General features: G+C 44.9%; 1 protein-coding gene across 8 annotated transcripts in view; it reads right to left on the bottom strand.

Moving 5' to 3' along the window:
- The window catches only part of LOC143765012 (uncharacterized), a 47,644-nt gene extending 33,664 nt beyond the window's left edge, over positions 1-13,980 (bottom strand). The window contains exons 1-3 of one of the 8 annotated variants that reach the window (XM_077251218.1): positions 13,702-13,810; positions 5,239-5,330; positions 4,835-4,917 (exon numbers count right to left, since the gene is read on the bottom strand). In XM_077251218.1, coding sequence (XP_077107333.1) covers positions 4,835-4,917; positions 5,239-5,257 — 102 coding nt within the window. In that variant the 5' untranslated portion in view covers positions 5,258-5,330; positions 13,702-13,810. Of the gene's footprint in view, positions 1-4,834; positions 4,994-5,238; positions 5,678-13,701 lie in introns of those variants that run through there. The other 7 variants (XM_077251224.1, XM_077251223.1, XM_077251220.1 and 4 more) reach the window with 7 other exon arrangements.
- Between the last annotated feature and the right edge of the window lie 254 nt (positions 13,981-14,234).

Here is a 14,234-nt window from a genome sequence, read left to right as displayed (position 1 = left end):
ACTGAAATACGTGGCACTGAAATACGTGGCACTGAAATACGTGGCACTGAAATACGTGGCACTGAAATACGTGGCACTGAAATACGTGGCACTGAAATACGTGGCACTGAAATACGTGATACGTGGCACTTAAATACGTGGCACTGAAACACGTGGCACTGAAATACGTGGCACTGAAATACGTGGCACTGAAATACGTGGCACTGAAATACGTGGCACTGAAATAAGTGGCACTGAAATATGTGATATGTGGCACTTAAATACGTGGCACTGAAATACGTGGCACTGAAATACGTGGCACTGAAATACGTGGCACTGAAATACGTGGCACTGAAATACGTGGCACTGAAATATGTGATACGTGGCACTTAAATACGTGGCACTGAAACACGTGGCACTGAAACACGTGGCACTGAAATACGTGATACGTGGCACTGAAATACGTGGCACTGAAATACGTGGCACTGAAATACGTGGCACTGAAATACGTGGTACTAAAATATGTGGCACTGAAATACGTGATACGTGGCACTGAAATACGTGGCACTGAAACACGTGGCACTGAAATACGTGATACGTGGCACTGAAATACGTGGCACTGAAATACGTGGCACTGAAATACGTGGCACTGAAATACGTGGCACTATGACTGTCAGAAAATGTTCATTAAACGGTTAGTGGTGAGGTTAGGGGTAGAGTTAGGGTTAGGGTTTGGATCCCTTTATCACCTTGATGGTGGTGGGTGGCTTTTCAGTGTGTTTTCTGTTTTTTTCGATAAAAATGCATGCGTTTTTAACGCAAACAAACGCATGTGCTTAAAAACGCAAGAAAATACTGCAGGTTGTATTTCTGAAAATGAACGCATGCAGAAAAAACCGCATGCGTTTGAAAACGCGACCAAACGCGTACAAAAAAAACGCATGCGTTTTCAATGTTAAATATAGGGAAAAAACGCATGAGTTTTTTTGTGCAAAAAACGCTGCAGACAAAAACGGAAGTGTGAAACCAGCGACGCTTTTTATAGCAAAAAAGTTTTTGCGTCTCCACATTTTGAGACCTATAATTTTTCCACATTTGCTCCACAGAGTCATGTGAGGTCTTGTTTTTTGCGGGACGAGTTGACGTTTTTATTGGTAACATTTTCGGACACGTGACCGTTTTTGATCGCTTTTTATTCCGATTTTTGTGAGGCAGAATGACCAAAAACCTGCTATTCATGAATTTCTTTTGGGAGAGGCGTTTATACCGTTCCGGGTTTGGTAAAATTGATAAAGCAGTTTTATTCGTCGGGTCAGTACGATTACATCGATATCTCATTTATATCATTTTTTTTATGTTTTGGCGCTTTTATACGATAAAAACTATTTTATAGAAAAAATAATTATTTTGGTATCGCTTTATTCTCAGGACTATAACTTTTTTATTTTTTTGCTGATGATGCTGTATGGCGGCTTGTTTTTTGCGGGACAAGATGACGTTTTCAGCGGTACCATGGATATTTATATCAGTCTTTTTGATCGCGTGTTATTCCACTTTTTGTTCGGCGGTATGGTAATAAAGCGTTGTTTTTTGCCTCGTTTTTTTTTTTTTTTTCTTACGGTGTTTACTGAAGGGGTTAACTAGTGTGGCAGTTTTATAGGTTGGGTCGTTACGGACGTGGCGATACTAAATATGTGTACTTTTATTGTTTTTTTTTTTTAATTTAGATAAAGAAATGTATTTATGGGAATAATATATTTTTTTTTTTTTCATTATTTTGGAATATTTTTTTTTTATTTTTTTTTACACATTTGGAAATTTTTTTTTTACTTTTTTACTTTGCCCCAGGGGGGGACAATACAGATCGGTGATCTGCCAGTTTGCATAGCACTCTGACAGATCACCGATCTGCGAGAAGTGCAGGCTGCTTCACAGTGCCTGCTCTGAGCAGGCTTCTGTGAAGCCACCTCCCTCCCTGCAGGACCCGGATCCGCGGCCATCTTGGATCCGGGTCTGGAGCAGGCAGGGAGGGAGGTAAGACCCTCGCAGCAACGCGATCACATCGCGTTGCTGCGGGGGGCTCAGGGAAGCCCGCAGGGAGCCCTCTCCCTGCGCGATGCTTCCCTGCATCGCCGGCACATCGCGATCATGTTTGATCGCGGTGTGCCGGGGGTTAATGTGCCGGGGGCGGTCCGTGACCGCTCCTGGCACATAGTGCCGGATGTCAGCTGCGATATGCCGTGAGCGCGGCCGATCGGCTATGACGTACTATCCCGTCGGCGGTCATACGGGCCCACCCCACCTCGACGGGATAGTACGTCAAATGTCGGGAAGGGGTTAACATATTGACATCAATGCCTTTCACCCATAGCAAATAATCTCCTTTTGTAACACTCAGACACGGTTATGTCCGGCAATTTTGTCACACTCGGACACTGGTATGTAAATATAATGGGATGGAAAAAAGGAGAAGAAGGCCCTAATGGTCAGGAGTGGGGCATGGGACACCTCCTGACACCAACCACCTGTCTCTCAGCTTCCCTAACGACCTATACGGGTCCTTTCCACTGCCACTGTCATGTGCCTAGTCCCTAACGGTCACCTCTACTAATCCTGACTAGTGCACTGGCTGGCAAGGACGCTAGCCTCACCACTGCAGATGATATTGTGTTGCCCACATGGTCTCGTCAGATTCAAAGAGTGGCTCGTTTTGATCCATTCTGTACTGCAAGTGAAACTGGATGTCACATATCAAGCCCAAGATATCAAACGGTGTGTACACAAACCATCAAAAGGCAATTGCACAATATTGGGCTATGAACCTGACATTCAACTACAGGTGTTTCATTGAACTCAAGCCACCATTCTCAAATGAAACATGGTGCAGAGAAAGATGGCAATGGTGGCTGGAATTGAGGTCAAGCCTCTTCAGCAAAGAAGCTCACTTTTGTCTTAGATGTAATGATAGCAGGGGTTTGGTCTGGAGACAAGGTGGGCAATGCCACGAAGAAGCCAGGGAATTTAAAAGTGTCTCAGTAGACATTTTTCAACATGACAATGCAAGGCCGCATGTTGCTCATGCTACTGTGAGCAGCCCATTTGGCTGAAATGTGCTACCATGGCCTGCAGCATCTCTGGACTTGTCTCCCATCGAGCACCTATGGAACATCACTAGTCGGCAATTGCAATGGAAGCTGCCAACAGTGGATCTTGATGATTTGCAGTGCATTCAGTAGAAAATTCCTCATCCATTAATAACCTCACTGATAGCAGCCAAAGCGTGTAGGTGTAGGGATTTCCGCGCATTGAACTCATACTTGATATAGACCAAAATCGAGATGTTTTGAAAATGTTGTTTCCATTTTTTCATCATTTGCATATCATAAGCCATGCTATGATTATGGGAGCAAGGTGGCTCAGTGGTTAGCACTTATGACTGCAGTGCTGGATTCCTGGGTTTAAATCCCACCAAAGACATCATCTGCAAGGATTTGTATGTTTTCCCTGTGCCTGCGTGGGTTTCCTCCGGGTTCCTCCCACACTTCAAACACATACTGATAAGGAATTTTAGATTGTGAGCTTCAATAGAACAGTGACGCTGATGTTTTTAAAACGCTGTAAAATTAATGGCAATATATAAATGAGTAAAATAAATAATTCTATAGCTTTGTGTTGCAATCAATGTTGAACTGTGTAATTTGAGGTCACGGACATTACTAAGCCCGGTTTGGCATTAAAGTGTTTGAAAGAGGTTGAATACATTGGTTCTTGCCCCGACTGATTTGGAAAAGTGCTTTGTCTTTGCAAGCGGCAGCATATAACTTGTTTCTTCCTTTTTCACACATACCCATTACTTTCTAAGTGCAAAAACGCATGTATCAGGTTTTGCTGCGTTTTCGGTGCAAAAACCTTAAGGAAGTCACATCATGATTTTTGGGGGGCACTAAACTTTATCAGCCTGCACAAGAGACAACAAAAATACAGAAAATACGCAGCAAAACCTGCTTTTTGTAAGCAGCTTTTTTACTGCCAAGAGAGCAAGTTTTCCATGGGAAAAATGCAGCAAAAACGCAACATGTGAACATAGCTTTACATGTGTCTTTTTCAGGCAATTTGGGGGCTTTGCAGTATTGAGATACAAGGTGAAAGGATTAGCTGTTATTTAAACTTAGGGAAAAGTTAAACCAAGCTGTCAAATTTGAATTTTAAAAGTTTCACTCATCTCTAATGCCAAGTCATTGTCAAATCGCAATTATGGGGCGAATACGGTAACAGTGACATTTACAGCAGTAATTGGCGCTGGCTATGATAACATAGCCCACATCCACACTGCATGCCACAGGTTCAGCTCCTGAGCTTGCTCCATACACCTGCACCCAACATAAGACATACCATCACATAATAAGTTGGGAAGGAATGGAAAACATTCATGGAAACACTTGTGGAAAAACTTACATGACTTTTTATGTTAAAAAAAAAAAAGTATAGTTGTCTTAGTTAACTTAACCTAACGTCTAAGTCCCTGGCACTGTTGCAAACAATAGTTCTGATGGTAAAATGATAAATGCTCCTGGCTGAAATAAGCCTTTAGTACTCTGAAACATTTTCAGATCATACTCCTTTTTGGTCGTTTCTTTTATCTCTGTGCCTTGGTTGGCTCCTTACCTTGATATAGTTGGGCTGCAGCTTTTGCTATTGATCCAAATATACTAAAAGTGCAATGGTATTTTTTCTTCTTTTATACTATACAAATCTTATTTTCTTGTACTTTGGATGTCACCAATTACAAATATTACTTTACTTTCCCTTTGTTTAAAATGCTGAAAATTCAATAAAGATTAGAGAAATTCCTCACCTCTCCGGTCAGTACATAGACGATCTCCAGGGCGAGGTCTAATATTCTGTTCCTAATCGTATTATCGTCCTTCATTTTTCTTACTGGATTAGTTAAAGGATGAGAATCTGAGAAGGCTGGAGATTTTTCATACTACATACATCTTCATGATGAGAGGCTCTAAAATCATATGGAGGAATACACTTGTAAAATATAGCACCTCGCTCAGGGTATGTGCAAACTACAGTTAAGTATGTTAAGGAGAAAAGGGGATACATTTATTGCCTCCAAGTTTGTATCTAAGGATAACCAGAACAGTCATGGAGCCTGGAGGCTAGATAATTTGTGTTCTATCTCCACCCATATTTTTATGGAATTGTAGGTATAAGCCAAATGGTACACAGAGAATTGTAGATGACCCTCACCTCCTTTTAATGTAGGCATTGCGCTTTGGGTATGCAGGATTGCAACGTTCCTTATTGCTCAATCTACAAAACTTCTTTGAGATGGGCAGTAGCTGATTTTGGGAGAGGGAGCATATCAAAACGTCATCAGCAAAGATAAACAGTGGATGTTAAATTTGACCAATACAAAAACACGTGATATATGAATTTTGTCAGAGAGCATTAGCCAACGACTCCAGAACTAAGATGTACAGATATGGGCACAACAAGCCCCCCTGTATGGCCCCATTTCCTATAGAGAAAAGGTCTGACATAGGCCCATTAAGGGGGTTGTCTCATCTAATTAAATTGGTAAAATTGCGAAGTGCATATAAAAATACCTCCCTTTACCAAAAGGGATTAGCAATCTAAAAAAAAAATGACGAAGGCTCATTCACCAAACGAGTTCACTCCTGGTGCTGTCTCCCACCGCTTAGGTTGAGTTGGTTCATCACCCAACCTGTTGTGAAATTGGATTCTGGGCTCCCCCGGTGGCCACTTGTGGAATTGTACTTGTGTGCATCATCCCCTCTGTTCACCTGCTCCTATCAGGATGTGGGAGTCGCTATATAACCTTGCTCCTCTGTCAGTTTCATGCCGGTCAACAATGTAATCAGAAGCCTTTCTGTGCATGTTCCTGCTACTAGACAACTCCCAGCTAAGTTGGACTTTTGTCCTTGTGTGTTTTTGCATTTTGTTCCTGTTCACAGCTGCTGTTTCGTTACTGTGTCTGGAAAGCTCTTGTGAGCGGAAATTGCCACTCTGGTGTTATGAGTTAATGCTAGAGTCTTAAAGTAATTTCTGGATGGTGTTTTGATAGGGTTTTCTGCTGACCATGAAAGTGCCCTTTCTGTCTTCTTTCTATCTAGTAAGCGGACCTCAATTTTTGCTAAACCTATTTTCATACTACGTTTGTCATTTCATCTAAAATCACCGCCATTATATGTGGGGGCCTCTGTCTGCCTTTTGGGAAAATTTCTCTAGAGGTGAGCCAGGACTGTCTTTTCCTCTGCTAGGATTAGGTAGTTCTCCGGCTGGCGCTGGGCATCTAGGGATAAAAAAACGTAGGCATGCTACCCGGCCACTTCTAGTTGTGCGGCAGGTTTAGTTCATGGTCAGTATAGTTTCCATCTTCCAAGAGCTAGTTCTCATATATGCTGGGCTATGTTCTCTCGCCATTGAGAATCATGACAGTTTGACCGGCCCAAAAAAAAAGGGTTAAATTGCTGGCTGAGAAAGGAGAGAAAAAAGAAGTCTGCTACAATTTTTTTTTTTTTTTTCCCCTCTAGTTCTGAGTGTGCTCTTAATTGAATCACTTGCTAGTCCTGCCTATACTGCAGCCTTCCTCTCTTTCTCTCCTTCTTATCCTTGAATGGCTCTGTGTTCACCTGTTTCAAATGGATCTTCAGAGTGTAGCTACAGGTTTGAATAATCTCGCCACAAAGGTACAAAATTTGCAAGATTTCGTTGTTCATGCACCTATGTCTGAGCCTAGAATTCCTTTGCCTGAATTCTTCTCGGGGAATAGATCTCACTTTCAAAATTTTAAAAATAATTGCAAATTGTTTTTGTCCCTGAAGTCTCGCTCTGCCGGAGACCCTGCACAGCAGGTCAGGATTGTAATTTCCTTGCTCCGGGGCGACCCTCAAGACTGGGCTTTTGCATTGGCACCAGGGGATCCTGCGTTGCTCAATGTGGATGCGTTTTTTCTGGCCTTGGGGTTGCTTTATGAGGAACCTCATTTAGAGCTTCAGGCGGAAAAGGCCTTGATGTCCTTGTCTCAGGGGCAAGATGAAGCTGAAATATACTGCCAAAAATTCCGCAAATGGTCTGTGCTTACTCAGTGGAATGAGTGCGCCCTGGCGGCGATTTTCAGAGAAGGTCTCTCTGATGCCATTAAGGATGTTATGGTGGGGTTCCCTGTGCCTGCGAGTCTGAATGAGTCCATGACGATGGCTATTCAGATCGATAGGCGTCTGCGGGAGCGCAAACCTGTGCACCATTTGGCGGTGTCTACTGAGAAAACGCCAGAAAATATGCAATGTGATAGAATTCTGTCCAGAAGCGAGCGGCAGAATTTTAGACGAAAAAATGGGTTGTGCTTCTATTGTGGTGATTCAACTCATGTTATATCAGCATGCTTTAAGCGTACTAAGAAGCCTGACAAGTCTGTTTCTATTAGCACTTTACAGTCTAAGTTTATTCTATCTGTGACCCTGATTTGTTCTTTGTCATCTATTACCGCGGACGCCTATGTCGACTCTGGCGCTGCTTTGAGTCTTATGGATTGGTCCTTTGCCAAACGCTGTGGGTATGATTTGGAGCCATTGGAGGCTCCGATACCTCTGAAAGGGATTGACTCCACCCCATTGGCTAGTAATAAACCACAATACTGGACACAAGTGACTATGCGTGTTAATCCGGATCACCAGGAGGTTATTCGCTTTCTGGTGCTGTATAATCTACATGATGTTTTGGTGCTGGGATTGCCATGGCTGCAATCTCATAACCCAGTCCTCGACTGGAGAGCTATGTCTGTGTTAAGCTGGGGATGTAAAGGTACTCATGGGGACGTACCTTTGGTTTCCATTTCATCATCTATTCCCTCTGAGATTCCTGAATTCTTGTCTGACTTTCGTGACGTTTTTGAAGAACCCAAGGTTGGTTCACTACCTCCGCACCGGGAGTGCGATTGTGCCATAGACTTGATCCCGGGTAGTAAATACCCTAAGGGTCGTTTATTTAATCTGTCTGTGCCTGAACACGCGGCTATGCGAGAATATATAAAGGAGTCCTTGGAAAAGGGACATATTCGTCCTTCGTCATCTCCCTTAGGAGCCGGTTTTTTCTTTGTGTCTAAGAAAGACGGCTCTTTGAGGCCGTGTATTGATTATCGACTTTTGAATAAAATCACGGTTAAATATCAATATCTGTTACCACTGCTTACTGATTTGTTTGCTCGTATAAAGGGGGCCAAGTGGTTCTCTAAGATTGATCTCCGTGGGGCGTATAATTTGGTGCGAATCAAGCAGGGGGATGAGTGGAAAACCGCATTTAATACGCCCGAGGGCCATTTTGAGTATTTGGTGATGCCTTTTGGTCTTTCAAATGCCCCTTCAGTCTTCCAGTCCTTTATGCATGACATTTTCCGCGATTATTTGGACAAATTTATGATTGTGTATCTGGATGATATTCTGATTTTTTCGGATGACTGGGACTCTCATGTCCAGCAGGTCAGGAGGGTTTTTCAGGTTTTGCGGTCTAATTCCTTGTGTGTGAAGGGTTCTAAGTGTGTTTTTGGGGTTCAAAAGATTTCCTTCTTGGGATACATTTTTTCCCCCTCTTCCATCGAGATGGATCCTGTCAAGGTTCAGGCTATTGGTGATTGGACGCAACCCTCTTCTCTTAAGAGTCTTCAGAAATTTTTGGGCTTTGCTAACTTTTATCGTCGATTTATTGCTGGTTTTTCTGATGTTGTAAAACCATTGACTGATTTGACTAAGAAGGGTGCTGATGTTGCTGATTGGTCCCCTGATGCTGTGGAGGCCTTTCGGGAGCTCAAGCGCCGCTTTTCTTCCGCCCCAGTGTTGCGTCAGCCTGATGTTGCTCTTCCTTTTCAGGTTGAGGTCGACGCTTCTGAAATCGGAGCTGGGGCGGTGTTGTCGCAGAGAAGTTCCGACTGCTCCGTGATGAGACCTTGTGCTTTTTTTTCCCGTAAATTTTCGCCCGCCGAGCGGAATTATGATATTGGGAATCGGGAGCTTTTGGCCATGAAGTGGGCTTTTGAGGAGTGGCGTCACTGGCTTGAGGGGGCCAGACATCAGGTGGTGGTATTGACTGACCACAAAAATTTAATTTACCTTGAGTCTGCCAGGCGCCTGAATCCTAGACAGGCGCGCTGGTCGTTGTTTTTCTCTCGGTTTAATTTTGTGGTGTCTTACCTACCGGGTTCTAAGAATGTTAAGGCGGATGCCCTTTCTAGGAGTTTTGAGCCTGACTCCCCTGGTAATTCTGAGCCCACAGGTATCCTTAAAGATGGAGTGATATTGTCTGCCGTTTCTCCAGACCTGCGGCGGGCCTTGCAGGAGTTTCAGGCGGATAGACCTGATCGTTGCCCACCTGGTAGACTGTTTGTTCCTGATGATTGGACCAGTAGAGTCATCTCTGAGGTTCATTCTTCTGCGTTGGCAGGTCATCCTGGAATCTTTGGTACCAGGGATTTGGTGGCAAGGTCCTTCTGGTGGCCTTCCCTGTCACGAGATGTGCGAGGCTTTGTGCAGTCTTGTGACGTTTGTGCTCGGGCCAAGCCTTGTTGTTCTCGGGCTAGTGGATTGTTGTTACCCTTGCCTATCCCGAAGAGGCCTTGGACGCACATCTCGATGGATTTTATTTCGGATCTGCCTGTTTCTCATAAGATGTCTGTCATCTGGGTGGTGTGTGACCGTTTCTCTAAGATGGTCCATCTGGTTCCCTTGCCTAAGTTGCCTTCTTCTTCCGAGTTGGTTCCTCTGTTTTTTCAAAATGTTGTTCGTTTGCATGGTATTCCGGAGAATATCGTTTCTGACAGAGGGACCCAATTCGTGTCTAGATTTTGGCGGGCATTCTGTGCTAGGATGGGCATAGATTTGTCTTTTTCGTCTGCTTTCCATCCTCAGACTAATGGCCAGACCGAGCGGACTAATCAGACCTTGGAGACATATTTGAGGTGTTTTGTGTCTGCGGATCAGGATGATTGGGTTGCTTTTTTGCCTTTGGCGGAGTTCGCCCTCAATAATCGGGCCAGCTCTGCCACCTTGGTGTCCCCGTTTTTCTGTAATTCGGGGTTTCATCCTCGATTTTCCTCCGGTCAAGTGGAATCTTCGGATTGTCCTGGAGTGGATGCTGTGGTGGAGAGGTTGCATCAGATTTGGGGGCAGGTGGTGGACAATTTGAAGTTGTCCCAGGAGAAGACTCAGCTTTTTGCCAACCGCCGTCGTCGTGTTGGTCCTCGGCTTTGTGTTGGGGACTTGGTGTGGTTGTCTTCTCGTTTTGTCCCTATGAGGGTTTCTTCTCCTAAGTTTAAGCCTCGGTTCATCGGCCCGTACAAGATATTGGAGATTCTTAACCCTGTGTCCTTCCGTTTGGACCTCCCTGCATCCTTTTCGATTCATAATGTGTTTCATCGGTCATTGTTGCGCAGGTATGAGGTACCGGCTGTGCCTTCCGTTGAGCCTCCTGCTCCGGTGTTGGTTGAGGGTGAGTTGGAGTACGTTGTGGAAAAGATCTTGGACTCTCGTGTTTCCAGACGGAAACTCCAGTATCTGGTCAAATGGAAGGGATACGGTCAGGAGGATAATTCTTGGGTCACTGCCTCTGATGTTCATGCCTCCGATCTTGTCCGTGCCTTTCATAGGGCTCATCCTGATCGCCCTGGTGGTTCTGGTGAGGGTTCGGTGCCCCCTCCTTGAGGGGGGGGGTACTGTTGTGAAATTGGATTCTGGGCTCCCCCGGTGGCCACTTGTGGAATTGTACTTGTGTGCATCATCCCCTCTGTTCACCTGCTCCTATCAGGATGTGGGAGTCGCTATATAACCTTGCTCCTCTGTCAGTTTCATGCCGGTCAACAATGTAATCAGAAGCCTTTCTGTGCATGTTCCTGCTACTAGACAACTCCCAGCTAAGTTGGACTTTTGTCCTTGTGTGTTTTTGCATTTTGTTCCTGTTCACAGCTGCTGTTTCGTTACTGTGTCTGGAAAGCTCTTGTGAGCGGAAATTGCCACTCTGGTGTTATGAGTTAATGCTAGAGTCTTAAAGTAATTTCTGGATGGTGTTTTGATAGGGTTTTCTGCTGACCATGAAAGTGCCCTTTCTGTCTTCTTTCTATCTAGTAAGCGGACCTCGATTTTTGCTAAACCTATTTTCATACTACGTTTGTCATTTCATCTAAAATCACCGCCAATACATGTGGGGGCCTCTGTCTGCCTTTTGGGAAAATTTCTCTAGAGGTGAGCCAGGACTGTCTTTTCCTCTGCTAGGATTAGGTAGTTCTCCGGCTGGCGCTGGGCATCTAGGGATAAAAAAACGTAGGCATGCTACCCGGCCACTTCTAGTTGTGCGGCAGGTTTAGTTCATGGTCAGTATAGTTTCCATCTTCCAAGAGCTAGTTCTCATATATGCTGGGCTATGTTCTCTCGCCATTGAGAATCATGACACCAACCACCGGAATGCCACCAAAAACCATCTCTTCTAAACTCTATAGGATGGCTTCTTCTGTTACAGATATTTATTGGAGGTGCTCCTCGACTTCTTGTACAATGCTGCACATCTGGTGGAGTTGTCCAGAGATCCACCCTCTCTGGAATGACATATTCTCCCTATTTAATCGATTGTGAAACCCAAACATCACATGCAGATATCACCAGGAATAGTTTTTTTAAATTCATATTTCCACATTAATAAAGTCCTATTGTCCTAAAGTCCAGTGCAGAAGAAATTCAAATGGTATTTTGGGGCTTATACAGAGGGGCCTGTACATATTATACACATTTGTAAGCTGCACTAAAAGAGTATTATACTGATTAATCTGATACCTGATGCGAAGGGATCCAATCATTGGCTGTTGAATACTCACCTTGTGAAGTTTTCATAAAATGACGTCTAAGGCTACTTTCACACTAGCGTCGGTACGGGCCCGTCGCACCGACGCATGCTGTGAAATAAAAGCACAATGGGGGCAGCGGATGCAGTTTTTCAACGCATCCGCTGCCCCATTGTAATGTCCGGGGAGGAGGGGGCGGAGTTCCGGCCGCCTATGCGCGGTCGGAAATGGTGGAGGCGACGCACAAAAAAAGTTACATGTAACGGTTTTTTGTGCTGACAGTCCGCCAAAACACGACGCATCCGTCGCACGACGGATGCGACGTGTGGCTATACGTCGCTAATGTAAGTCTATGGGGAAAAAATGCATCCTGCAGACAACTTTGCAGGATGCTTTTTTTCTCCTAAACGACGCGTTGCGACGTATTCCAAACGACGCTAGTGTGAAAGTAGCCTTATGTGTGCTTTGGGGTAGGATGTGGGGGCAGGGTCTTCTTCTAGTTCACTGCCCCCCCACCAGTCTCCTCCACTTCTTGTACAGGTCACTGATTATTCAGTGACCCGTCTCCTTTTTAAAATTCCACGCAAAAATGATTGCGTGTGCGGTGTGAGTTGGCGTCCTGTGTGCAGGACTTCAATAAAATGGTGCCGGAGGCGGCACATGCACAGATCGAGATTTCAGGTTTAGCAAATTTTTCACTGCGCCAAAATCTTGATCTGCGCATGTGCTGTTTAATTGAAGTCCTGCACACAGGACACCGACTCCCACTGCTCACGCTCCGCCCACACAATGATGGTGGCGGTGTGGAATTTTAAAAAGGAGGCAGGTGAATAATCAGTGACCTGTACAAGAAGCAGGGGAGGCTGGTGGGGGGTGTTGTGGAGAGGAGAACCAGATGAAGACTGAGCAGATCCCTTCACACCAGGGATCAGATTAATCAGCATCACAGCGCCATTATGGCCTTGCCTTTAGTTTATAGGGCTAAATCCTGCTGACTGGTTCTATTTAAATACTCAAGAACTGATGACAGGTTCCCTTTAATGTGGGCATATGTTAATACTTATGTGAAACCTCTGTGGATGCCATATACCTGAATAATATTGAGCTGGAGACCTTCCCTCCCGGTATTGCTATGGCTTTCATGTTTGAAGTTTCCCGATATGCTTAAATAAAATCTTATTGAACAATAAAAGGTTAAACAAAAGCGATCAGCGCTAGCTCTGATTCTATTGTTGCAGGCAGATGCCGGCTGTGTAACACAAATGGCACCTGCTCGTCATACACACCACAAGCAGCCTGTGATGAGAATATATGTCACAAGTAGCGCCTCCATGTGGACTTGATATATTACTGCGATATAGCGGACCATTGTCACTGGGGATGAAGATTATTATTATTTCTGCCATTTCTTTATGTTGCTTTCATATGTGATCTGCCAAGTGGCCTGAAGAGACGATATCATTGTGTGAAGCATATCTATAGTGCGGACCCCGTGGACGCACATGACCCCAGTGGTTTCACCAGAGGTCGGACACGTGTGACATCACATCTGATGACGTCTTATGGTGTCGCGTTCTGTCCTGTGGCTGTCAGTCACAGAGGTTTCCATACAGTAACTTATATGTTACAACACGTGGAGCAAACCCTTCAGAAATAAGGGACAGTGCTGAATCTATGGCTACCGACGCCTCAGGTCTGGGAGAAGACTGAAACTCTTATTAACTAGTAACTTTGCTGTGGTTTGGGGTGAGAAGCATCCCAGACAGGTTTTATTGTTGTTTAGCAGCTCCATGGCGACCACAGTTATTTGGGAAGCTTTCTGGAGACAGATAGTTCTATAGAGTCCTTTACCAGTAAGTCATACATACCCGGAACAGCACCTGGAACGCACCTGCTCAATACTGCTGCCTGCAGGACCTGTGGTGACGTCACCGGCACGTGATCAGTGACAGCTGGGCAAGCCGTGTGGAGAGGACGCTGCCTGCGGTGAGGTCATGTGACATTAGGGGGCGGAGCTCAGCAGTGAGAAGAAGCTGCTCTGGGAGTGTGAGGGCAGATGTATCCCAGCGGCTCATGCAGGGCAGCTGAGAAGAGCTGTGCCATGCTGGGAGTTGTAGTTCTATTCATGGACAGCTTCTCCCTCCGTTGTCCTGTAATATATTCACATACTTGTCAAATATCCTAGAGGCCTCCGGGACAAGTTCACCAATTTCCTGAACCCATTGAATCCTGACAAGAGGCAGTGACCCAGGAATAGATGTGTCAGGCAGGTGTGGAAGAAATGCTGCACAGCAAGAATGCCTCCATCTATAGAAGTGCTAGTGTATGTTATGCAGATTCCCAGGGACTGGATTTTGCTAGCCGCCCTTTCACCCCTTAATGACCGCCAATATGCCTTTTA

Source organism: Ranitomeya variabilis, chromosome 4 (assembly GCF_051348905.1).
Source record: "Ranitomeya variabilis isolate aRanVar5 chromosome 4, aRanVar5.hap1, whole genome shotgun sequence".
Taxonomy (NCBI): Eukaryota; Metazoa; Chordata; class Amphibia; order Anura; family Dendrobatidae; genus Ranitomeya; species Ranitomeya variabilis.
This window is presented reverse-complemented; position numbering and strand designations above follow the sequence as displayed.